This window comes from Dinoponera quadriceps, unplaced genomic scaffold (assembly GCF_001313825.1).
Source record: "Dinoponera quadriceps isolate SergipeBrazil2010 unplaced genomic scaffold, ASM131382v1 scaffold426, whole genome shotgun sequence".
NCBI lineage: Eukaryota > Metazoa > Arthropoda > Insecta > Hymenoptera > Formicidae > Dinoponera > Dinoponera quadriceps.
The window spans coordinates 642,394-669,489 of NW_014554535.1; the positions used below are offsets into that span (position 1 = coordinate 642,394).

Sequence of the window (27,096 nt, forward strand, 5' to 3'; positions counted from 1 at the left end):
GAGGAGGAACTCACTCGTCGTGTTCGGTAATCCCGGACCGACGCTGATATGGAGAACTTTGCCGCTCGATTTTAGGATTTCTCGATCACCGTAATCCAGCTGTATGAATTTCAGCTCCCTCGTTCCACCACCGCCCCAACCTTCTTTCTTCACTTTAAACTCTAAGCTGAAAACCAAATTAAGAAATTCATTTTGATTTATTTCGAGTGTAGGAGAATGTATTATATATATATATATACGCAATGCAATAATAGCGATATTATATATATGAAGTATGTATGTATATTTAGTTCGTACTTATTGCTAAACCTAACGTTCAAACAGTGGCCAGTGTCTTCTAGGTATTTTTTATTGAGGATAGATAGGAATTCCGTTTTAAATACAGATTCCAACAAGCTGGCGTAGTCTTCCTTCGTATGGATAATTACGAAATTGTCCTGTGAAAGGGAATTATTTTCCAAATATATGCTGCTAACTGTAAGGTACGGTGAATATAGGTTGATCCAAATAGTTCACGATAATTACCTGCAGCGTACTTAATGATACGTGACTGATTTGATTAAATGGCAACTTCCTCTTAATAACTTGGATGGATTTGCCTTTCTCAGGACCTTTCTTTATTTGCTCTCGGCCGATTAAGTAAAGACACTTTCCGGTAAGTATAAGATCCCTTCTGGACATCTATTAGATAAATTTCTCGTTATAACAATCGTACCTTAAATTTGAAAAGCCTTAAGAATTGCCCTAAGAATCATAGATTTGAATACAAATTTTATAAAAATTTAGCAATAAGAGGGTTTAAAAATAAAATTAATTAAAAACAATATTAAAATCACATATTTAAAATCATATATAATAAGAATATATATTAGATAAATAATAATAATTAAAAATAATAAAAAAGTAAATTTTAATAACACTTTTATTTAACACATTGCATGCGGGAAACGTACTTTTACGTTTTTTTCAGTCTGTCACTAGAGCACGGGTCACGTAAAAATACGTACTTAGTAGATTTGTGCTGGAGAGCGGGTATCGTATAAATATGATGGGCATTATAAATGTGTACGGTGTTTGTGTTTGTGTTGCTATGCAATGATTTCCATTGTTTCTTTTTAGAAGTTCAGTTTGTTGAGTTACTTAGTTTAATTGAATATTTTACTGAATATCAAACTTCCGCGAAATTCACGAAAAAACGCCCGCTACACGTGTAAGTCCGCGGCGAAATATATCCGCATGCAATGTGTTAATACAGGCAACTATATTCTGCGTTTATTTCATCTCATGGCGATTAATATTTTTACCTTAAATCTCCTATCGTACTTTTTCACAACTTCAGCAAAGAACACCTTTTCCCGTCTTCCGATGAGACTCATCGTTTGCGGTTTGGTCTCCAATCCTATATAATCTCCCACGAAATTCCTATTCAAGCTCGCTTGCCTTCGTTCTTTACGGCCGAAGAAGAGATTAGCCGCTTCCTGCTTCTGCTGTGCCTGCCTTTTCCGTGCAAAATACTTCTTGAAGGCTTTCTGAATGACTCGTGCGTGCATATTGTACTTCCGGTCACGAGCTTCCTCTAGCATAAAGAGCTAAGTCGAAAAACGTTGGATTAATTAGTCGAGAAGAACTTTCAAAACGCGCGTTTGAAACGAATTCCGAGAGATAAGGAAACCTACGCTTTCGGGCGCCTTGATAAAGATTTTCGTTTTACCAAGCTGATATTGCGATCTGTCGATATGGACACTGTTCAATATCCATTCCACGCCTTGCTTCTCGTTTCCGGGCCAACGAGGCCACGTCAGAACGCCTTTCGTCAGAATCGCATATCTGTGTAGAAACTTGGCGAACGGTCTCCTGTAGGCGAAGCCAGCTCGACGCACTCTAATATTCTCCTTTAAACCTAGATACTCCACCTGGATTTTCGCGAAAAAACGTGCATGAGCGTTTGCGTCGAGACGAAAATTCAGCACGAACGATAGGGAAGACCAGTTGATCCAAAGATTATGTTAACCATATGTTTCGTTTAATATCAAATTTCGCTTATCGTAAATGTTCCTTTTAAAATACAGAAGTACCTTTCTTATCCTATCTTGAAGAAAACACATTATTTCATTGACTCCCTTTTTTCCCGCGATGCCGATCGGCTATCTCGATCTCAATGCGAGTTTATACTATTAATATTATACACGATTATACACGGAAAATACTAAAACAATGAATAAGTAACGTCTCGCCGGTTACTACGTGTTTGTAGCGTTCAATGTTCCAAAGGGGAAACACATTTTGCATTTTTCCATTTCCGCTATTCCTCTCACAAGAAATACCACAAACGGAACACGTGGCCAATATACGTCCGTTAAGCCAACTTAACTCAGTCTCCTGTACCGGAAGGATTATCGTACCTGATGCTTGATCCTCGTGTGATCCCAGTCCCGCGGCTTTTTCGTCTCATTCGGCTTGATACACCGTATGTAATGCGGTGTACACTTCATCAACTGTCCAACTAAGCGACTAGCTTGATTCCTAATCTTACTGCCCGCAGTGGTCGGTCGAGATTTGAGGGTTTTCGTTTTAGCGGCATCCTTCTCCCGCGGGTAAAGTTCTCGTACCAAGGAGCTGGGATCAAATGCATGCGTTTATATTTTCAAACGTACGACAATCACGATATTAATAACACTTTATCGCCCGGAACTCTATTAATATTTTAAAAAATATAAAAAAAAAGTATATAAAAACTTTCCACCCGCAATGCCGGTGGGTTAAGATAAGTATCGAGAAAATTAATCGGCGAGTTGCGTTATCATGATCATATATGTTGAGATGTTGCCCATGGATTCCGTAACCGTGGTGTGTCACCGTGATTTCTATTAAAACGCGAGAATCCGCCTGACTTTTCCGCCGGGCGTTCGCGTACGCGACTTTCGCGAAGTAGTTCGCGCGCGATCCCCTTACGTAAATAAGCGCGAATAAACGGTCGTTTAAAGTTACGCGATGATTATGTGGTATTAGCGTGAAATTATTTATGTAACCGCGCAAACGGTCCCCCGGCTGCCGGACGTTCGAGCACTGTAAATGTTAAATCGCAACGTCAGTCGACAATTTCCTGCTCATACATTCGCGGTATCGGGAAACGAGGCACGGCATCGCGACCGATACCGCGGAGAGCGAAGCCACGATACCGCCACATTTAACACCAATGCTTCCGATATTAAATATTCGTCGGCGGATCGATCGGAGAACGAGCACGAGCAATTATTAATCATGGTCGAACGGGCGGCCGCTTGCGCTCACTTCGCTTTCAAAATAATAACGTGTCACATGAATAATTGATAATCATGCTAATGGCCATCGAGATCGCTTACTTCGTGCTGGTCTGCATCAGCTCTATCAGATCCAAGAAAAGGACGTCGCGGTTCTTATCGCAGAATCCATCCACGGAATAAGACACCACGCCGGCGTAATGAAGAATCGCGAAACCGTCGCCGGTGTCTTGGAAATGAGCATGTCGCTGCGACGCTCCCGCCAGTTTCTGCAATTTGTGACATACAAGTTGATAATTCTTCATACGCAATCATGGGGGGGGGGAGGGGGGGGGGATAAGATGCAAAATTGACTTTTATTTATCAGGATTCGTTCAAACGAAATCCCTCGTCCGTCATAATTCATTTTATTCGTAATAATTATCCTCTTTATCCGCGTACGGAACAAAATTTGTGAGACAGAATGGGGACTGAACGAAAATTCGATGACGACAAACGATATCTCTGTTTTATCGCGACCGGAAGTATTCGTCTGAACCTTCGGTTGCGATAAAACTCGAAAGATAACTTCTCGTTGAGGTAACTGAGAATAGTTGACTGAATAGAAATCTCCCACGGAAATCTTTTTGTTTCTACAATCAAGTTTTTGTCCGGCCCCGGACAACAGGAGAACAGTTACACGAACCGAGTTTTTTCTCGCGTAATAACTCAAAATACGTTGTATTCATACTAATTGCCCTCTTTACCCGTGATAATTGAGAATATGCTAATTGAGAATACGTTGTTTTAACGTCTTGGTTAACTGATAATCACCACCAGCAAATATAGCATTATTTAACTTTTGAACGGCTTAAAATTCTCTGAGTCACGGACTTTCTCACGGAAGTGGAGAGAGAGATGACTGATAAGAGTAAAGGACACTCAGTCGGTCCCAAATTTCTACGTATTAAAAGAGCCTGGCAGTTAAAAAGTTAAGGTCACCTTCTTCAAGTCGGTGTCGGCACCGGTGCTCCCGCCGTGTAGCGTCGCACATACATCGTCGAGCACCAAGAACAGACCGGGTGGCCTCTTACCCTCAAGAAGTTCCACCACGATGGCGTTATTAAAGAATTCGACCGGCGTCCATCTGATATTTTCGGCAACATATTCTTCCTGAAACAGAAACGAAATCGATCGATCGATCGAGTGATACGAAAATGAATTCGTTATCCGCGAGAATAGTTTCGTTGTCGGTTTCATTTGGCGATAAAGCAATTCACTGTTAATTCACGATCGTCCTTTTCCGAATGAATAATAAATAAAATATCGAATATAGATAAATGTTATATATTAATTGTTTGTTAACATAAGCAGAGGAAGGGAACAACGCGAACTTGAATCACACAAGCCGGATCTACGGTCAACTGGATTATACGTTCATTTATTTCTTATCTTTATGCAGCGTATGTTTACGATTCACCTTCTATGATTCATATTCTATGATTTCGATTAACAATAATTCTTTTTTATTTCTCCATCTTTGATCGTTCTCTTTATAACTTTCCATTACAACGTTTCCTTATAGTGATAATTATTATACTGTTGAAATAAAAGCCCAAATTTGCAATCATTTAATTTAATTTCACACTGATCGATATTAAATATTGATTTATGCATAAATAACCGTGTATAGGCTCTCGGGCTTTGAATTTTGCTCAGATTGGATACAGATCGGATAAGAACGGTTTCTATTTCTATTTCTCTTTATTTCTCCGTTATGTTCGCGTCATTACTCGAACAATTTAAACGACTAATCTACCTCTCTCGTGGCAGGTATGCGCGGGTTGCCAAGGTTTACATTTACGACAAGCGTTACGTCGAAAACGCAGGATTAATTACGCGCGCCGCCAGCAACGCCGTGCAGATCGTACACGTACAAGCGATTTATATCGCCGCTTACTCGAGGCGATGGAAAGGAAAGGCGTAGTAATAACGCGATTGCCGGGTGCTTTTAAAATCGCTTTCCATTTCAGCTCACCGAAAGTGCGCCACGCGGTTCGAGCTGCCGGCACGAAAACCGGTCGCCGCTCGCTATTTCAGCCCTTTCCACCATCCCGGCCGCCTGTTTCGCAACGTTTATTATCCACGGTGCCCCGCATAATTATCGCGAAACTTGAACAAAACGCACGACGACTGCGCACGTTCTCTTAACACGCTGTGAATTCCGTGACGGTCACCGGTAACTGGCACTATGATATCATCGCGACTTACTAAGTTGCAGTACTGATGTAAAGTATAATTACTTGCATCTGAAAAATCAGTTGCACGGTCGATACACTGCAAGTCCAAGTGTGTTATTTTTTCACGCATAGACGTTTAAAAATGATACATTTAACCGAAGCTTATTTTAAATGTTTCTCGCCGTTTTAAGTTATTTCAAACGTTTAATCATGTTAAATTATAACGCATTCAATCATGTTAAATGACGTGTTTAAAACGGCAAGAAATGTGTAAGAAAAGCTTCAGCTAAAATAACACATTTATACAATAACACATACATCGCCGTATCATTGATAATTCAATAATCTTTGATAATAATAATAATAAATTATGAATATTTTGATAATCTTTTTTTTTCAATAAAATTATTTAATCTTTAATAATAATAAATTTTAAAAAGTTCAATATCACAATGATTACCGATGACTATATCACTGCGATTTTTTAATTAAGTTACGTGAAGGTATAATTGATTGCATCTGAAAAATTTTAAACGATATAAAAGACATATTCGCCCTGAATTTCATTTGTTTATCGTAATTACCTTTGGCAATTCAATCGTCAGTAAAGTTTTGTAGAATCAGCAGAAATCAACGCGACAATCCACATGTTAATGTCGCGATTCGTACGATACATCAGTCGTCGACTTCCTTTCTTTTCTTCCCGCTTTTTTTTTGCGCGCGATCGCATCGATGATCCCATAATAGTCGCGGAGATGCACCACGACGGACAACGCGAGAGAGAGACAGAGGCGGTTCCGCTTGGCAGAAACTGGGCGATCTGCTTTTAAGTAAACAATTTTCGAGCTCGTCTTCTTTTGTGCTCACGAAGGCGATTCACGGCCACGGCTTTTTACTCGGTCTAGTTGCGGTCCGATCGCGCCGCATCGCGACACGCCGCCCCGGCTCGAAGCCGACCAGAAGTGGCACGATTTTTTCGTTATGGACTTTACTCAAGTTAACGACTCTTTTTCACGAGACTGGCCTCTTTATGACGTCTTTCGTGGCTCTAGTGCGACTTTGGAACATCGTGTCCGATCGTTCCTCGAAGCACCGACGCGGCTTTTACGACTTGCAATTGATTCGCCTATCAGTATCGATTCGCCTTCGACACATATTTTGATTGCACACCGTTAAAATAAAATTATATACTAGAAACGGGGGAAGAGAAGAAGGTATATTTTTTATATTTCATGGATTTAAAATTAATATATTTACGTAATTCTTACACCGAGAACAATTTCCATCTAACGATTAAATGAACCGATTAAATGATGCATACGATTGTTACTTTTATTGTCCGATCATGCGATGGATATCTTTACCTGATGAAGATTCCGATGAAGTTACCAATGAAACCTAATCGGAAAATTAATCGTCCTTTGTATATCCGTTATAATTTGTAATTTACATCAAATAAAGATACAACTTGAAATGACGAAATAATCGGACGTTGCACTTAGATGGATATAGATCGTTTGTTACCTTTTATTTGAATTATCCCATCAGATGTGATATGATCAGATATTTTTCTCAGTATAGCTAATTTGTAAGTATGAAAAAATAGAGCTCAAGCACTGCGCGGACAATTAATTAGCCGCTTTATCGCGCTTCTTCAACAATAACGGCAGTATAATAATTAATAACGCAGTACCTTGATTAAACGCAACCACAGTGTTGTATACGCGTTGATCGCATAAAACACACAAAGCAAAACGAATCGTGCGTTCGAAGGTAGTTATGAGCACGCGTAAGTACCCATTACGCGTTTCCGACGCGCGTCGAGTAATAATGTGTTATTTCATACACCTCTTTCCCTCTCTTTCTCGCTCTCTTTTTCTCTCGTTCTCTCTTCTCTTAACGCGTATAATATGTTATAATGTCATTCTCTACGCGTTTTCCATCTAGCTGTCCTCGCTAACCAAATGTTTTCCGTTTCGTAAAAGATCCAATTGCGCGTACAAAGCATCTAGTTAACCGGCGCGTTTTCTATTCGCATTTGTCCGGCACATCCGTGGCTATCACGTTAATTTTTCACTGACAACTGATCCCCGACCCCACCTGCTCGAAAAGTACCGTAGATAATTCCACGGTTTAAGGACACTCGACGGTTACGCGTTCTGATTTCCGTACGGATTCGCGGAATGCATCCACCACGTGCATTGTCCCCGACATCAGAGATTGACCGAATCGTATGCAACTGTACATCAGCCAGGAGTGAATTTCTCGCGTGGTAATCGACGTTGGTCATCATATAATATCGCCCTAAAAATATATATATTTAAAGAAATAAAAGCGTATTACTTAGAGAAATAGAATAACAAATCACACGGACATATTTGCGTAAAATTTTTCGAAATTCTCCGTTGTTATCTCTTCGAAAAAGAAAGATTTCTTATTTTCAAATTTTCTCGTCGTTATTCTTTCAACAAAAATCTTGAGTCAACTAAATGAGAGTTTTAGTGTGTGTCGTAATCGTACACATGAACAGGTGTCATGACAAAAGCACACGCAGTCAGCACGAACGAGTACGACGCGCAACGTCGAAAAGAATCGCGTTTGAATCGCATTCGTACGTCGATTTTTTGTCGAGATAGAAGCACCCGAAGTGTGAGGAATTTTCAAAGGCGGCGAAAGATCTTTTGCCAGCACGTGGCGTAAACATATTGTAGTGCATTCGCTGGGCGGACCTCACACTTCTCGTCGGCGCGTTTGGCACAAAGAGAGCGGTGCGCGACATTGTAGCGGTCGCAGGTGCCTCTTTGACGATTCCTCCGCTCGTTAATATATCTTCACATAGAAAAGTCGTAGCGACGTGAAACAAAATGCATTTTGCAGCTAAGACTGTCCCGCTTCCCAATGGCAGGACAACCGTGATTCTATATTACCGTTTAATTTTACCGTTTAATATCAATATATCGCTAAACCTGATTCTTAAAAAATGTTTTTAATCTATTAATTTATATATCTTTAATTTTACATTTAATTTTTCAATAGAAATTTTTTTATAGAATTTCGTTCGTGTTAAAGAACGTCGAAAAGCGTGAATATAATTTTAATTCGCGCAAATCGCATCGAATATATACAGGGAGATCGAGATAGGTTTGCAAACTTTTTATAATTTCCGTATTAGGTCTTTCAGAGAACGGATTTTTACAGATTGACTATACAAAGACCGGCACCTCATGTCGACCTATCCCTTTATATCAATCTGTCCCGGCCTTCCGTATATATTTGAATTTGTGTATCCTTTGCCGGTTTTCCCACGTTCCAGAGATCCTTGTGCTTCTACGCATTGACGAGAACGGGCGTCTGGTGCAGCGCATCGTTCGTTGCGAATTAGTACTAATGAATGAAAAAATGGTCGTGACACGCGAGCTAATTAGATCGGGAGTAATGCCTCTCATGGGAAACTAGGTGCCTCATTGTTGCCGGAATTAACGGAGTTTCGGCGAGGAGCATATAAAAACGCAGGTAATGAAGAAGACGAGCGAGCGCGCACGTGTATACTGGGTTAACGGCAGTGAAAATGAGAACGGGAAGCCCCGTCTCGATTTCGCGAGAGATCGCCGGCGAGATTCGCGACGACAGTTAGATGCCAAATGTCAATCGCCATCCTGGGCGTTCCAGTTGCTCCGCGTCTCTGTGAAATTCCTCGTTAAAAAACGTGACAAGCATCCTTGCCACGGTCTACGCCTATTTGTATGTAGCTTCAAGCTTCATTCGCCAGAGGATCAAGATTCTCCCCATCAATTAATTGCACGATGAAATCTCGCCGAGGGTTCTGCATGAAGGGCAGGCTTTTATCTTGCGCGTATTATTGCTGAAAAATCCAAGGCTAACTGTACTCTTATCGCGGCGCGCATCGGGAACGTAAAAGATATTATTCTCGTGTACCCGCCGGAAATTCAGCGTTGTCACTATTGTGACAATGCTGAATTTAAATCACGCACAAAGAATAAGCCCTTAATTCGATTACAAATTATAGTCATATTTTATACTAACCATAATCTTCTTGTTGTTGTAATCAAGAAATAACAATAGCAATATGCAGGTTTTTATTAATATTATAGTAGCGCTCACTAAAAATGAACTTCTTGATTGTAACGCAGGCCGATAGAACAATATTTGTCGAGTAATTCTAATCAGAGTAGGTATTTCTTATAATATTATAGCGTGGTATCTCCAAAATAACGGTACATACTTCAAAATGTCCCTCGTGATTACGTAGGATTTTTATTTCAACGTGTACTTCCAACTTTGGGCGATACATAGTTAACAGTGTATAGTCATAAACACTTTCTTTCTCAGCGCGTCTCGTAACCGTAACGAATGGGGTACAAAAGTACTGATTTTTTCTTCCTTTTTCTCGAGAAACTTTCTTCCCAACATATTATAAGACATTCGTTACGCCGAGGGCTTTCGATTCGACTCAATCGGACTCTTAACACGTTGAATGCCGTGACAGTCACTGGTGACCGGCACAAGATACCACCGTGCCCTCTCGTTGAATTACGCGTAAAGCGTAATTAATCGCATTTGGAATATCGGTCGTACGGCCGATCGAGAAGCAATGAAACGGTAATAAAAGATACGTGCCTCACGGGTTACATTTATTTACCGTATCTCCCCGGTGATTCGACCATCAATAAAGAAGCTTTCGTACAATCAACGGAAATCAACGCAGCGATGATCGCATTAAAATCACCTCCGTCGTGGGACACGAGTCGCGTTTGACAGGTGCGCGAGCCACGTGCGACGCGAGACGGCTCGAAAGCCGCGGACGAGAAATAACGCGCGCCAATCGAGAACCTCGCAACTGCAAAGAAGTGGTGGAACCCGCACGTGGGAAGAGAGACGGAGCAAAAGAGAGAGAGAGAGAGAGGACGAGAACGAGAGAAGCAGATGGGGGGAGGGAGATAGAGAGAGAGACAGCGGCCGCTACACTTAGCTATTTCATTACCTTCACTCGATCCTTGGCCGCAGTGTACACGGAGCCGCGACCACGTTTCGTCCGCGCGTCGATCCTCGGTCGCGAGAACGATATCGATCTCGCGCGCGCGCACATACACGAGACGCGGATGAATCGTGCGTGAAACGCATAGTGAACTCCCGAACGAAGGCTTTCTCGCCGAAGGCCGCGAAGGCGGTGGATACGATCCCACGGGATTCCGCGGGAACAGGTGAGGACGAGCGCGGGTACACCTACCTACGAGGTGCTGGGACCCTGGGAGATCGTATGTTCCTTGTCCTGTCGCGAGTCTTCCGTTCTTCAGGTACGTTCGTTCGATCCGTTGGAACGATCGCGCTAAATGGACGCGCGCGTGCGTGCACGCGCGCTGCGCAGTATTATTTAAACGAGATCGATTATCGTGGTCGTCGTCGTTAACCAAGTTAGCGTTACTTTTAGTGGAAACTTTCCCGATTCGTATCACGACGAAGAAAGCGTTTCCAGCGGCTGGTACGTCGCGTTTTCCCGTATTGTTTCAGCTCGCACCAGTCGGGAAATTTGCGCGATAAATCACAGCTCGGTAAATCGCACGCTGTTCTGGTCTTGCAGAGGAGGAGAGTCCGTAAGGTTTGTTTTCGAACCTCTCTGAATTTCATTCCAGAATATCAGAAACGTTTTATTATCGTGAGGATTATTGAAATCGGGTGATTCTGGCCAAAATAAACGTATTTTGACATCTGTTCTTCCTGTGATTCCAATTAATCCGATTTTTATCGTCAGTGTTGGTTCTGTCGATGAAGAATGTATCGTTTGTATGTTATTTAAATCGTGTGTGTATATACAGAATCATTGTTTGCATACAAGTGTAACTATCTTTGAATTTAGTAGTATATTTATGCACATTTTCAAACTTAATGAACTTCGTAATTCTATTTAACTAAATCCATATATATTTAGCGTGAATTAAAAAAATTATACACACATATAAATATAATTTAATTCTTTTCTCTACCTAACATATGTTATCAATATCATCTCTACTTGAGACACACACACACTCACACACAAATGTAATGAGATAATATGTAGGTGACATTAAAACTTTGATAATAGAAATGACATTAATTAGAAATGCAGGATAAACAAACGTCAAAATAATCTGTTGCGGTTAGAATCGTCTGATATAAGTAATTCTTATAATAATAGAACACTTCAGTACACAGTAAAAATACACAGCAAGAAACTTTGTGTTGAATTTAATACGTTTCACACGTTTCCCGAATGGTCCACACAAATTTTTATGCTGATTTAACACAAAGTGATTATGTTGAAAAGTAACGCAAATATTACGTCAGAAATTAACACAAAATTAATGTCCATAATATGTTAATCGATGTTAAAGTATATATTTTATACACGTTAAAATAGAAAATATTGAGATAATATGAACATATGATAAATTAACATACAAGCATATTAAAAATTTGACACAAAACTTTGAACAAGGACCGATTTTATCACAAGTAAAAGATATTTTTTACTGAGTACACGTATGTGAACGAAAGGTACAATAATTTATTTATGAATTTATATTACGATTGAACACGAAGTGATTCGTAAACATGTAATCAAGCCGAACGAGCAAAGATCTCTTAATTGCCCCGAGTTTCAAGTCAGAATGGCACCGCTCCATTCGCGAGAATCTCTTTTTCCCGCCGAGATTCATTCAGCGGTCGTTCACGCGTCTGTTTCGCGGATTTCTTTCGGCGACAATTTCGCGCGGTGATTAATCGAAGTAGCGCGACCCCGGCCCAAAAGGCGGAGGAAGATTCGTCGCGAACAACGACGCCGACCACTAACCCACTGTCTCTATTTGGAAGCGTGGCGGCATTTTCGAGTTCGATCGTCGTCACGCTGATCCACGTAGCGCGCTCCGTAGCTGCGTTCAAATCTCGCTCGTAAAGGCGGACCACTTAAATTTCACAGGCCGCGAGTGACGGGCGGCGATCTGTAAGAGAGCGCTCTGAGACTCGCGCGAGACGCGCATGAATCGGCCGCGGGAGACACTGGGAGAATACGCGACCCATTCGTCATGCTCAAAGAACAAACCGTTATTAACGTTATCGCCAGATGTATTATTTGCAAATTGAATCCCGTTTTACCGAAGCGCGAGGGAAATGCACGCGAACGTGTGTGTATCCGCGTCCGTGAAAACTCGTGGAAAAAATGTCAACGAAAAAGCGAAGAAGCTACGTCTGGCGATCCCCCTTCCCCGTCGACGAGTCCGCGCACGCTCGACGAACGTCTCTCGAGTTTCGGCCTCGGCTCTCATCTCGCGAGTCAGCGCGCATTTATAGATACTTCGCAGTTGCGGATCGCGGAGCGCTTTCGCGTCGACTCAAATCGCTCCCTCGAACCGCCAATATTTTTTAATGAGACTTAATTGCCGCACGATTGAAACGCAAGTGCAACTCGGACTCAGCCGCGCGGCGGCCTCCCGCAGTCGCGAGCGGACGATTCGCGGATATCGCCTTCAATGGGCGGGTTGTCGTTGTAACTAACGTTAGCGAACACCCTTTGATTGATTCTCTTTTCGCCTTATTATGAAACGTAGCGCGCATGGCGGAGAGAAAACGCCGAGTTTCGATTCTGATTTGAGCGCGAACAAAGAACGCGGTTACGTAAAGGGCCAATTAAATGCATCGCCCCGCTCGTTTTCGTGTCCGCCGCGGGACAACCACGATCGATCTGCGAAAATTGACCCAATAACTGGCGCATTTTATCGTTTCTTCTCTTTTTTTCTCCCTCTCTCTCTCTCTCTCTCTCTCTTCCTCTTTTTACACGGGAAATCATTTCCTCCGCGGCGAGAAACGAAACGCGAACGGGGAACGTAGGAAGGAGGCGCGACGCTCTAGTTGCGGGTTTTATTTCTCTTTTATTTCTTCTTTTATTCGGTAAACGGTACGTAACACTTTAATTTTAACACCCCGCGCAACCAACATTCGTTTCGCGGACGGCGCCACGCCGAATAATAGCCGTTAATTATTGCCTTCCGCGTGCTACGAGAGTGAGTATTCTATCCCTGTCTAACATTGCGAAATTCTCTTTCCCTCCCGCCGGGATTTCGTAACACGCGAGGAGCGAAGGAAGCGACATGACGAAGACACACGTATGACTCGCACGTTTGAGCCTAACGATCATGAGTCTAACAATTAACTCGCGAAAGGACAGCTGCAACTCAACTGCGGGGATAAAAATAGTGTTGTTTACATGCACGCTATTAAAACAAGTCGTGTCGAAAAATAACTCGAACCGGGTCGAACGAAGTCAATTTCCAAAAATGGATATGGAGAATCGATCGCCCTAATTCGTCCAGCAAATGTTTCGCATTACTTTATTATCTTGTTTGTGTGTAAAACGTAATTTAGTTCAATGAGGCGATCATCAAAGCTGACCCAACCCATTATCGGTCTTCGTTATCGTCTAACTTACTTAACCTTCAACCAGAAATAGAATTACTCGTATTATGCAGCTAGATCAATCTTCTGGTAGTTGCAAGAACATCCACGTCATCTCATTTACAATTACATTTCAGTTTCGTTAACTTTCTACCGTTGATGAAATTTTGTAGTTCAAATGCCTCAACCTCCTTCAAATGTCAGATTGCCGATCCGCCTCGATCTTTATTCGATTTAACTCGATTGCTGATTACGGAACAAAATTTGCGTAACCCTTAGTCCTTTCTATCCGTTTTTGTTTTCTAATATTCAACTACTTTTCGACTTCGGTTAACCTTTCGACAAAATTTTATAATTCACTTTCCTACGTGTGATTAGAGATCTCGCCCGAATTTTATTCAATTTCACTCGTTTGTGCAACCAAATTTGCATAACTCTGAGACATGATTCTTCTCATCTGATTTCTTTCCACGATTTTCGTCGAGAGATAAAGTTTTCATACACGGCCAGAAAAATAATAAATGCACACACACACACACAGACATGCACGCGCAATAAAAGAATTTGTAGCACGATCAAGCGCAGCGATGTGTATGCACAAGACGTCACTGACCTATCGCGACCCGTATTTGAACCGGCGGTCATTCGTTCGCCGTTGACACACGGCGTTGTCGACGGTGTCACTTCACCCAGAGATCCGGCGATTTAAAATTCGGATCCCGACAAAAGAACGAGCGAGACCGGATTGCGATCGCGCACCGGTGAACGACGCGCCGTTATTTTTATGCCGAGACTCCTCTCATTATCTGTCCTTTTATGTACTTTACGCATTTCGCGTTGCCATTCCCATCCTCGTGAAACCGGCCACGTTTAACCGGATAAAAATCTGGCCGTGCCCCTGTAACTTCCCGCCGGACAACAGATCGCAGATATTTGCCTCTCATCGCTCCACCTGCTAAAGCGTCCCAGGACTCCCTGCAAGTTTATGCGCTAGGGTCACATCTTGCGCGGTATCTCTGCAGGAGTCCGTTTTTTAGCGATATTCCCACTTGGCCTCAGGGTCTCGATCGCGCTCTCGCTCTCGTTCAAGTGTGAATTTAATCGCGTCTCCTGCTCCCCGCCGACACCGGACGATCGGCGAACGATAACGCGCTTCGCGATCGAGAGATCCTCGCGAGCATTTACGTAAGAACAGCAAGTGCCGGTAAATGCGGCGTGGGAGTCGACCAGTTCACATGCAACGTTTCCTCGACTTTCTAAGTTCCGATAGCGCGATAGAGCTCCACTCGTTGACCATCGCCGTTGCGTCCGTGTGTGAGCGACTCCGCAGGAGTCGGCCGGTCGCATAAAGAAATGCAAACAAGCCTCTCCTCGGTTTCGGCTATTTCGAAGTCGGCGAGTCTCCCCCTTTTTTTCCACAATTTTTACGTCGCCGGAGTATTTATCGCACGAGAAGCGGGGATTTCGTAACCGTCGGTCTAAAAGAGAGAGCGAATCACGGCGGTGAGGAAGAAAGAGCACTTTCGATCGCGGCGCTCTATCGCGTCCGCGCGCGATTACGAATACTAATTAACGGTGAAATTGGCACACACGCGTCACCGATTGCGCTCACCTGTGACACCGACGGCGAGGAAGTTCTTTCTTTCGATCGCAGACGCAAATGGAACAACAAGCCGGCTTAAGTGGAGATTTCCTCGGTGAAATTTAACGAGTCTTTACATTCCTAATGGCAGTCTATAACGAGCTGACTAAAATTCGCGTAATATATTCTCGCCTGTCTAATATGCATAATGGAACGCGCAAAGTCGTCACGAGAGAAGGACGGAGATACATGTATATGGATAATAGAAGATACGTTTTTATCCCGTCCTGCTACGTACGTAAATAGTCCCGCTCTTTTTTATTTCACCCTCCAGCGTGTTCGTTCGAAGTGGATTTTGACGATAGATATTAACGCGCACGGAAATAGAAACGCCAACATCGTCGACTATTTAAGGCTCCATATATTGCGTTCGCGTTATTCGTGCTAATTGAATCCGAGAGCCGTATAAATAACGCGGGGCGCGGCGGAGGCTGCGACGATAAATTCTCGTCGTCGTCCTACTTCGTCGCGTTTCGTCTTCATTCGCTCGTGAAATCTACGCACTACGGTAATATTGTCGCGATTTCGAGAAAATATACGCGACAACCGGTGGCGCGAGACCGGTCTATGTAAATAAACGCGATCAGTAGCAACGAGTCGACTGAGAGAGACGTCCACCGCGCATTTAACGTTACGTGATATCAAGAGATGCTGTCATATATTATGCAGAGTGTTTTCTATCGCGTGTGATCGGTCGAATTCGTGCTCAACGAGTAAAAACGAGAATATATGAAGAGCGACGTCAAATTCAATCGTAAGAAGCGGACGGTCCTCTTTCCGTTTCGAGAAGGACGTTCATTAATCAGGATTGGAAGCATCACAATGAACAATAAGTAATAAATCTATTTCGCCCTACTTCAACGAACAATGATGAACCGCTCGCCCACTACATGGAGCGACGTGCGAATTTCCGACCATCATTGTATCGCGCTGCGATACTTTACGATCGAAACGCGGAGCTTGCGAGTGTCTCTCCGATTTAAACGAACGAAATTTCCCTGCACAGCACGTGTCTAAATTTATTAATTTAATTACAACTTAACTTCCAATTTATCTTGTTTAAATTATTTCAAATTTATTAATCACACGGTGAGAAATTTTGTGTTAAAAAGAGTTTCACTGAAACTTTGTTGTTTTAACATATGCTAATTTAACATTATATTTTTGTATACATCTGAACATCTTCCCCATGTAACACAAAATTTCAATAGATCGCTTTTAATACAAAAGTTTTTACTATGCAGTACATAAAATACAGATATTGGATAAATTGATATTTTCTTATTAGAAATCGAGATTTGTAAAAATCTCGCCAGCGATACACCTGAGCCTGTCGCTCGCTGATCTTTCCAAATTCCTCGGGAAAATTCCCGAGAGTCGCTCCTTTGTCGATGATTGAGAGAAACTCTAATCGGTGGCGACGCAAACCGCGCAATTCGATTATTCACCGACCACAAGAAACCAGCACGATCGAGCCTGCACGGGTCCCTCGGAAATTAATCACGTTTACTCAAACGATTACTTTGCATCTTCGCGAGGAAGCTGCAGGAAGCGAAATGAGCGGGAATCAAAACGCACACGGAATTCCCGAATCGCGATTTAATGGTAGGCATCAACCGCCGAGCTCTTTGGAGAATCCAATTTCGCCGTACGTCGTAAGAGATCTCGACTAGTCAGCTAACCGACCAACTAATGGCGCGACGTCACAATTTAGCGGTGATGAGCGACGCTATTCGGAAAATTGAATCGCCTCATCGGGAGGAGAAAATCACGCCACCGGCAGGCCTCGTCGGTGGCGGAAAAGCGCGAGATAAAACGTAGATGTGAAATACCAAGAGATTCGATAGTAAGCGCACCGCCTCCGCCCACCCCCGTCGTCTCCCACCGCCCGCGCTTGACAGGTCGGCTCCACGTGGAGTCGCACGCTCCGCTTCGCCGCTTTACAGCGTTAGGCCGGGCTACGTTCACCGAGGCAACGATCGCCCGCACTTGCACTTTTTAAGAGAACCTGTTTCCCGCGCACCACACCCACGGGCGACGTGAATCGCGCGCGCGAGATATCGAGATATCGCGAAAAGAGCGCGACTGGGGGCCCCGTCCAGCCGAGCAGGGACTTCCCCGTTATACCCTCCTTCGTTCGCCGCTAACGCGAACGGTAACGCGATTACGCGGACGTATCGCAGCTGCTGCGCGAGGAGAGCTTCCTGCGCTCGTCCGGTAGTTGACATGTCGCAGTGCACGTCGATGAGGACGCTAAGCTTTAATAGAGTCTGAACGTTTACTAAACTGACACTCATTACTCTTTCTAATCGTTCTCATTGTGTCTGGATATGATAGGATATAATACGCGCAATGCAATGTGATACGATATGATATGTCAAAAGAACAGATTAGATGAATAATCAGTGGTCACGCATATGTACGAATGATTAAGTATAAATGTATTATTCCATTCACAACCAAATTTACCCTAATTGATTGAAACATTCACTCGTATGGATTAAAGATCCACTCTAAGTTTGACTTAAACATTCACTCTTGAATGATTAGAAAGATTCTAGTGAGTCTCGGCTTGGTAAATGTTAGGACCTGATTGAAGATTAGTGAATATACGTCATATCGCGCGAATATATGTGTCTCGTAAAATCGCCACTTGTTTCATATTCTATCCGTGTACTTTTCCTCGGTTTCTCGTTAACGTTCTTCGCGTAGCTTGCAATTTGACACTTCCATCCCCTCCTCTCTCTCTCTCTCTCTCTCTCTCTCTCTCCTCTTATGAATTATTTAATCGAAAGTAAACGAAACTGTATCAGTAAGAGGCTGAATGCCGGTGTTAGTCCGTCGAGAAATATAAGTTCCTTAATATTATGCTTATAATGTTATTATAATCGGTTATTATATGTGTATTACGCAAGTTGAAAATCCTTACAATTTGACTCTGCTTAGAGCCTTCTCACTGGTGGTAAAGAAACGTATTAAAAACGACGAGTCATGTAATATTATTGTAGCAACATAATTCTCGTCGCTTCTTCGATTTATCGAGAATGGTTACCCGAGCAAAAATTTTATTTTTACATTTTTTCTTTTCTTCTTTTTTTCCATTTGCGTTCAACGTGCACTTTAGTATTTTCAATCAACTCGTCGACTAATTCGTCACGCTGCCCGACTTTGTGAAGATAATTGTTTTCACATTTCTAATGTTTTATAGATGATAAATGCTTCTGCGTGCTATGCATCAATGACTCCTCAATAAGTTTCTTCTAATGAGAAACGGCATAGCAATAGGAAGATGGTAGAGAAAGTAGTGGACAAAGCCGAAAAAGTGTTCGACGGCTCGTCAGCGAGAACGGAAAAACAAGGTTGTAATGATTATTCGGCCGGCACGAATACTTTCACGACTGATGGGGAAAAAAAAGAAAAAGACAGCTTCATCCGCTCGCTAGAAACGTTGTTTTTACACGACCGCGATCTGTCGGGCACCAGTATTCTTTATCGATCAATAAATTCGAGAATCCTACCTTCCGTATCGCCGTATAAATAGAACCTCGGACTATACGTGCGATACTACAATGTACTCTCTAAATTTCTTCAGGTGAAATTCCGGACGATAAGTAGAGTAACAGCCGAATCAGCCGCTCGTAGTCGAATGACCTTTCGTTTATATAGCCAATTTTGTGACTCTGAATCGTCGAATTTTTTTACTCGAAATTGAGAAGTAAGTATAAATGTAATTCCATTCACAACCAAATTTACCCTAATTGATTGAAACATTCACTCGTATGGATTAAGGATCCACTCTAAGTTCGACTTAAACATTCTCATACTTAAACATACTCTTGCTATTCCAAGTAACAGTATTTTTACCATCGCTCCCAGTATATTTCCAATCGTTCCCAGGGAGAGTTCACTCGAAGAAACTTATAGAGTACAACGCACTACGTTAAAAACGTGCACTTCTAATTCAATGAAGCATCAATCAAACGAGTTACCTCTTAACCCTTTAGTGCACGCATTTCTGTAGAAATTTCAATTTTTTTTAAATAATTATTTATGACCTTAGAAGTTCTAGAGAAATATTTTTAAAAAAGCTTTCTTTATACATTTGGCCTTTTATTGACAATATTTAGTGTTCACTCACTTAAACAAAAAGGTGTAGGTAAACGACGAAGACACAACTTGTTATTTTCGGATTCAGATACATAAACAGAAAACTTTAATCCTTTGCACTCGAGGGCTCCGGAGCGGAAGCCATTTGTCTTCAAACTCGAGGGCTCCGCTATGGAGACAATGCAAATAGCAAGAGCGAAATATCCTATACACAATAGTTTTTACGATTTGTCTTCATCCTTATGTTATGAACTGAAAGTTATTCGCATTGTCTCCATAGCGGAGCCCTCGAGTTTGAAGACAAATTTTAAATGGCTCCGCTCCGGAGCCCTCGAGTGCAAAGGGTTAAATATTATATAAAAGCAAACGCATCATGAATATATGTAATATTATTGCTCTTTTATTAATGCAACAAAAACACCACCACCGACGTAACCTCGCGTGCGAGACCATAAGATAAACTGAAACATTGAATAATTAGCAACATTTAGCAGTAAAAGCGCGAAGTATTTAAATGACGTGCTTTACGGATGTGAAAGCTTTCATATTTAAACTCCGAAGTTCAACCGGGAACGGAAGATTGAGTATCAATATATAGCTTTGCCTGTATGCAGAACGGCGTATCAAAATGTTAACACATCGACGGCGCGTGAAATCTCATTCAAATTCTGCTAAAACTTCGCATACGTGTTTAAAAAACGAGAAACCTCGCATGCCCCGTTGCCCACGCAACGTATGAAAATGAGATTTCTCGTTTTCCATCACCCCAATATTAAATACCCGATCCCTCCAAAACCGACGGAAACGCGAGCCGTGTGCCGTAAAATGACACTAATTAAATCACGAGCAACGAGAAAAAGAAAGAGAGAGAGAGAGAGAGAAGGTGAGGTGGGGGCTGGGAGAAGACTTGGCTATTCGCGCTGGCGGCATTACGAAATCGGCTTTTTGCCGTTGTGCAGCGCTGCAACCTTGCACCTCGCATTGCGAGCGCAACAAGGTGAGTGCATTACTCGAGAGCGAACGATCGTGTTCGATTATTACACCATCTCCGAGCGGAGATCTGAATGCTTATTGGAACGTATCGTCGCACTCAGCCGGCAATTATCATTCCACGGCTGCAGACCGTCGTAGAATTTGCAGAAACCACGCGACGATGATGATGATCTCACCCGTTGTCGCGTCGTCGGCTCGTCTCCAACGTTCGTCGCCGGCCGAGCGAGAGAGCACCGGTTTCTCTGTGTGTTCACACCTTAAGTATAACGTATCGTATCGTTGAGTATGACGGCCGATACCGTTCCGAGAAACCGACGGAGAAAATCCGCAGGACCATACCTGTCGGCTCGGCACGCGGTGATTGCCTTTGAATACATTCCCGGACGCACACTCGTGCTCACTCGCGCGCACACACACACACACACACACATGCACCTTACGTAAGGAAAACAAGAGAAATTGTATCATTTTGTTCGGCGGGGCCGCGGTGCGGGACCGCGCGCGCGTTCACGCGCCGCCGAAACTTTCACCACGTTTATTACTAACGTGCTCGTTACACGGCACGCTCGACCACGCTCGCAACGTCGTTCCGTTATTTTGCGCCGTGCTTCCTGCACGCGGCTCGTTTTCGGCGGAAGGCAAGAAAACGCCTTCGTGAAATCGTCCAAGGCGATGTACGTGTGTGTAGACGGTCGACGGTCAGGAAGAACGAAGCACGAGTTCGCATCGGACAGTCGCCCGCTCGTTCGCTCGCTCGCTCGTAATTACGGAAATTTCGACGTGCAGCGACGACAACGTCCAGCCGCGCGTTATTGATCCTTTCCGGTCTAGCGATTTCAATCGGAGTCGCATACATTGTCTCTTACGTAAGCGGGTTGACCAATTCCAGGATAGCTGGAACGTTCTCTCGAATTTCACTTCGACGGGGGGCAGGGGCACAACCGGTAATTATGGGCGGAACGAACCGACAGAAGTACGCTAAGCTCTCTAAGGTAGTATCGATTCGCTATACTTGAGTACATTCTTCAGAGAGCGGGAAAAGAAGAAAAACTCTGGCGTCATAGACATGCCATTTTCGGTTTCCTCCTCTTTTCCATTAAAGAGGGTCGGAATGTCTGAGACATTTGGAGAACTCCGGTAATAGTAGTCCCGTTTGGCGCTCCTCTTTTATCTTATTTTCACGAATGGGTTCCGCAGCCGAGATCTTGCGTTTTCGGCTCTTGTCGGCTTTCTGTACTTCGTAAAGTATTTTAAGATGGGGCCAATAAAAAGTAGATATTTTACGCAACACTTTATATCGGAATATCTCGAAATAAAATACGAAAGACCCGGCAAAGTATTCATTTTTTTTTGTTTCAATGACTTTGCCTTCACACTTTCACGCGCGGATTGACGAAAAGAACGTATTTACGTAAAGAGAAATATATTGCTATTTAAAAAAAAAATTCGGGTTCCACAGGCAGCACAGTTCTGTTAGTAACAGAAATATTGCGATACCTCTTTCCTCGACGAACTGTTCGAAACACGTATCTGGGATCTAGAAAAAAATTTTTACCTTCTGAAGATCACGCAAAGAGCAAAATTAATTCTCCCATTAGACACGGCGGATGAGTTGCGAACTCATTACAAAAGAAAGTGTTGCAAGTCTCTCTGCCACCCGTGGCTACCTGCGAGTTTGAGTGCTCGACTATAAAAGAACTCGGTTTTAGACCGACAGCACTACTACGTCAGGGGAAATTTACGGGAGTACCATTGAAAAAAAAAGAAACCTAACAAAGTGCTCGGCCAGGCTAAGTCGATCGTGCGAATGTCGATGTCCGATGGAACCCACGGAAAACTATCTTTGCAGGATGTCGCGGAAGATCGGTGTCTACGTTAGCGTACTGCTCGTCCTGCTGCTCCAGCTGACGGCATCGACCATGGTCCTGCCGAGGCCACCCTCGTCGCTCAATCACATCCGTCATGACCAGCGGGAGCTGTCCTCGCGGAAAGCGGTTGAGGGCAAGTCTCTGCACGGCGTCTCGCGGAACATCGACGCGGGGAGGCCCGATACCGAAGACTACAGGTATCGCGCGATATTCGCCCGAGCGAGCTTCTATTCTCGGCTAGGAATGTTGTGATACTATGAAAGTATCGGTACTAATATTGAATAACATTGAAACGGATATCTGATCAAGAGTATTAATATCATTAGTGATATCAACATTAAAGCAAAAATATCGATACCGATATCAATTTCAAAACTTAAAATTGGAGAAAATGTAAAAATCAGGGAAGTGTGTTTGTCTTGCAAGCTACTTTTAAAAGTTTCGTACGTCTACACAGAGAAAAACTACTGTACTGCAAAGAAAAGTAATTGCTCAGTTTATCTTTTTTTTTAAGTAATGGTTATCTTGAACAAAGAATATTTTCTTGGTAATATTAAATTGAATATTATATGTTCGATTAAATATTATATAGCATTAAAATATATTCGTCACAAATATTGGAAAAGCTCATTATCATTTACTCCAAAGAAGAATGTATTCTCTTTCTGAAAATATTGTAAACTTTATCAAAGAAGAGTTCAATTCGGTTAATTGGAATAAGTAATCCGAAACTTAAGTGTTAGTATTTTAATTCAATATTCTCGATTGAAGTATTAAACTTATTAAGATTGGAAATATATTTTGAATAAATTTGATGCTTATGATGAACTCATGATATACTTGCAGATATACTTATATAAACTTGTGCAATATTTGGAACAAATAATATTTACTTAAATGCACCAATATATATTTTTCAGTGTGTACGCATATAATAATCTTACTATGGTATAAAAATACTTCTATCTTTCGCACTACTATTAGACTCTCTACGGTTTATGACCTAAAACCTTGGAAAAAATATGTTAAGGCTCATGTGTCCTCACTATGATTGTCCTTGTTTGGTGACGTCAGAAGCGAGAAATAGCACACAAAAAATTATTGCGGTGCGCGTGAAAATAAAACATAGGCACAAAATGACATTCGTGATCGATCCCACACACTTGTAAAAATATCCGGACGTTTTCCTTTCATATTTCAGCAATCAGTAAGTAACCGTAAAATTAACATAACAATAATTATAAGAGAAGATGGGTTTAAGACGTAAGTTGCACGTTGTACTAATTTTCATGAAACAAAAATACATGATATCTTGAAGATCGACTAAATAAAAAAATTAAGAGTAAAAAATGAAAGAAGGATATCGAAACAAAGTAATGCCGATATGAGTGTCAGAAATAGTGATACGAATATCGAAAGAAAATATTGAGAGAGAAAGACAAAAATACCCGATATTGAAGGAAAAATATCGATGCCAGTATCACAACATCTCTATTCTCAAGTGGATCGCACGAGAAGATTTTCTCCTTCGCGTCTCTTATCAACCGATCCCTCGAGATCGCGCAATGTGAGATTCCATCGGAGATTTGGTTCGAGACGGTGTGCACCTCGCCTTACTGCTCGCCGCGTTATCGTTAGATCGAACGGCCTTTTCCACACCGTGTTTCCTTTTTTTTCTTTTTCATAACCGCCGACCGGTATCGATATTATATTCCAACGGCGTCGCGCGCGCGTTGCCCCAGCAGTTCACTTTCGCTCGCGCGCCTTAGGCAGGTTGCACACCGTTGAACCGGCCCTCTGAGATCGAATCTTGCGATGAAAATTCACTGATCCCTCATTTATTATTTCGCCGCGGACGCCGTTAACGAGACGGCCGGCAGAGTGAATCGTTAATGCGCTTAATGCGCAACGGACGATTATTCCAGCCTACTTAACGGGCTCCCCTTTGGAAAAGCCTCGTCGGGCGACTTGCGAAACGATATCGTTTATTTCAACTTGGCGATTCCACGTCGCTCCGGCTCCGAACAAAAGCAGAAAATCTTACCTCGACCGCCGTTGTTATTTCCCAGCGTCGGAAAGCGACCCAATTAGCGCGAATGAAAAGCCGTCTTCGCCGGCGGCGCACGAGAAACGTGAGAACCGACCGGGTAATTACTCGCGTAATTCCAACGACGGTAGGATTTACGCGACTACAATTTGTATTCCTCGATATCGGATAACCGGTGATTTCAAAAGCGAAATATTAAGCGCGCCGGCGAGGTTGAGGCTACGAGGTCGAACGTTCGATTTTCCCGATCCTTCTTCTTCTACTTCTTCTTGCACCAGAATCGCTGCTCGGTTTAACAACGCGAGGTTTATTCCCGCGAGCGGGAAGAAAAGAGAAGTTCGCATTTCTCGGCGAACAATGACACCTGTGACGTCGCAAAAATCGAGTAACGACCGCGACACGGAGGAAGATCTTACTCCCCGCGCATTTTCCCGCGTTCTACCATCACTAATATCGGATTAACGACTCGACCGGATTACTCACCGCCCGCTGTTCGCACCGTATATTTATGACTGATCACGCGGCTTAAAATCTTACACCGCTCGATACCCGATAATCATCCCGCGAAGAACCGCAACGAAAGACTGTGTAAATTCGCGCGAAATTAAATTTTCTCTCTGGCTGCCGTTCATGTAGAAAAATTAGCAGAAAGAGATGTAGTCGTGGCGACCAGAGCCTATATTAACAGTCGTGACTTGAAACTTGACCCACCCGTGGGATACTGAATTTTCAGAGGTAGATCTGAGTTTTCCAGTCGAATCACATGATATCACGTGACATTATATCTGCAATCATGTGATTCAATGGAAAAATCCACACTTAATCCGACTCAAATTTAGTAAAGATTAAATAAAAATTAAGTAAAAATAAAAACAGTTGTTATTTGAAACTTATATCTCAAGTGAGATACTCAGATTTGAATTCAGAGTTAGATGTATTTTCTTTTTAATGGAATCGTAATTACAGATACAACGTCAGATATATCATACGATTTAATTGGGAATCTTAAGTCCAGCTCTCAATCCAAATCTGAATATCTCGCATGACAAGTTTCAACGTGACAACTATTAAATGGGTTTCCAAGAACTCAGGCGACGGAAAATTCAGTCACACCAACGGAGTCGTTTTCTCCGCGTGCGCTACGAACACCGCCCTAAGTCACTTTTCTGCGCATAGGCTCCTCGAGATCGAGCTGCAGAGTGCGGAGGAGATGGACGCGACGAACCTGCAAGGCCTGGTGCGCGCGATGCTGAAGCAGCAGCAGAGCGAGCAAACGCCCAACGACAGTTACCCGAACCCCGAGGTGATCCCGCACTCGATCCTCGGCGTCCGGGACATGGGGCTGAGTCCAAACTATCGCTTGGACACCTTCGACGACGACAAACGCGTCTTGCTGAGTCCACCGAAGCTGCAGAGCCTCGACGAGAAGCTCTACTACCTGAAGAGCGGTCGGCCGAAGGTCTACGTGAACGTGCGAGGGAACAGCGGCTCTTTCCGCAAAGGAGAGACCGCGTCGCCTACCGCAACTTCGAGCGAGGGCCCGGTGGGCTACCTCAGGGTGACGCGACCCTTCGAGAGGCAGACCGACCGGAAAATTCGAGACAAAAAGGCGCGACCACCTAAGAAATTCGATCGTCGCGTCGACGGGATCGTCCTGGGGGATGAGCAGGTCGGCAAGATAAGCGACCAAGGGGCGTCCTACGGAGCGGATGACCTGTCGACCACGGAGAACTCGATGGTCACGTCCAGCGAGCTGCCGAAGCAGATACCCGCGCCGCCCAGCAAAGTCCGAGGACGAGTGCTGATGGTGCAGACCACGCCGGTGCAGAGGTACGCGCTCAGGAGGACGGACATCTTGCCGGGATACGGCTTCACCGACGAATGACCGCGAGGACTCGCGACGTTGGCTCGTCTCAGGAATCTCACGGACCCGCTCACGATTTCGAGCGCGATCGCGTCACCGACGTCTTGGCGTCTCATCGACGCGTCTCATCCGGAAACGCACACACGCGTATATCAGCAACGACGAGCCTCGGAAACGGAGAATATCAGCCGAACGCGATGAGAACGCAGAATTCCCGAGCGAATCGACGGTCTCGCGGACACCGCGGAATTTTTGGCACGTTCGACGAGGAGCTAGCTGTGATTGCACGGAAACGGGGGGAGAGAGAAACAAGCAAAAAAAAAAAAAAAAAAAACGCGTCTTCGCACTCGACGAGAGAGTTCAATGCGGTTTAGCGCGGTTAAACTCGACGCCGAGAAGTACCGTACGGCCTCCGGCATAATTTATGCTGATTGTAACAACTTACGATAAGAGAGCGCATAACTCGTTATTTATATAGATTAATATATGCTTGTGTAATATAGAGAGAGTCGACTAATATAGAATTAAGAGAATGCGATAATATATTAACTTGCAATTGAGCAATAAATGAGCGAGAGATCGAATATCCTTACGGGTGTAGCCTCTGGGACGATCTGATCGTCTCTGCGTAATTTCCTTTTTTTTCCG

The 27,096-nt window shown here is 43.3% G+C and overlaps 2 protein-coding genes across 4 annotated transcripts in view; one reads left to right on the forward strand and one right to left on the reverse strand.

The window, feature by feature from the left end:
- LOC106751966 (unconventional myosin-Ie-like) overlaps positions 1 to 27,096 on the reverse strand; it is a 41,639-nt gene that overhangs the window by 2,463 nt on the left and 12,080 nt on the right. The window contains exons 11-18 of the mRNA XM_014633292.1: positions 4,242 to 4,412; positions 3,363 to 3,529; positions 2,403 to 2,616; positions 1,677 to 1,913; positions 1,305 to 1,589; positions 526 to 681; positions 298 to 437; positions 15 to 166 (exon numbers count right to left, since the gene is read on the reverse strand). Of these exons, the coding sequence (XP_014488778.1) occupies positions 15 to 166; positions 298 to 437; positions 526 to 681; positions 1,305 to 1,589; positions 1,677 to 1,913; positions 2,403 to 2,616; positions 3,363 to 3,529; positions 4,242 to 4,412 (1,522 nt within the window). The remainder of the gene's footprint in view (positions 1 to 14; positions 167 to 297; positions 438 to 525; positions 682 to 1,304; positions 1,590 to 1,676; positions 1,914 to 2,402; positions 2,617 to 3,362; positions 3,530 to 4,241; positions 4,413 to 27,096) is intronic.
- Positions 10,378 to 27,034, forward strand: LOC106751967. 3 transcript variants are annotated; one of them, XM_014633294.1, is made up of 4 exons: positions 10,378 to 10,794; positions 11,009 to 11,096; positions 22,519 to 22,734; positions 25,761 to 27,034. In XM_014633294.1, the coding sequence occupies exons 1-4, from the start codon at positions 10,758 to 10,760 to the stop codon at positions 26,467 to 26,469; spliced, it is 1,050 nt and encodes a 349-aa protein (XP_014488780.1). In that variant the 5' UTR covers positions 10,378 to 10,757; the 3' UTR covers positions 26,470 to 27,034. The 3 variants fall into 3 exon arrangements, with proteins under 3 accessions (XP_014488780.1, XP_014488782.1, XP_014488781.1); XM_014633296.1 differs by lacking the exon at positions 11,009 to 11,096 and having other exon boundaries at positions 10,382 to 10,701; XM_014633295.1 differs by lacking the exon at positions 11,009 to 11,096 and having other exon boundaries at positions 10,384 to 10,794.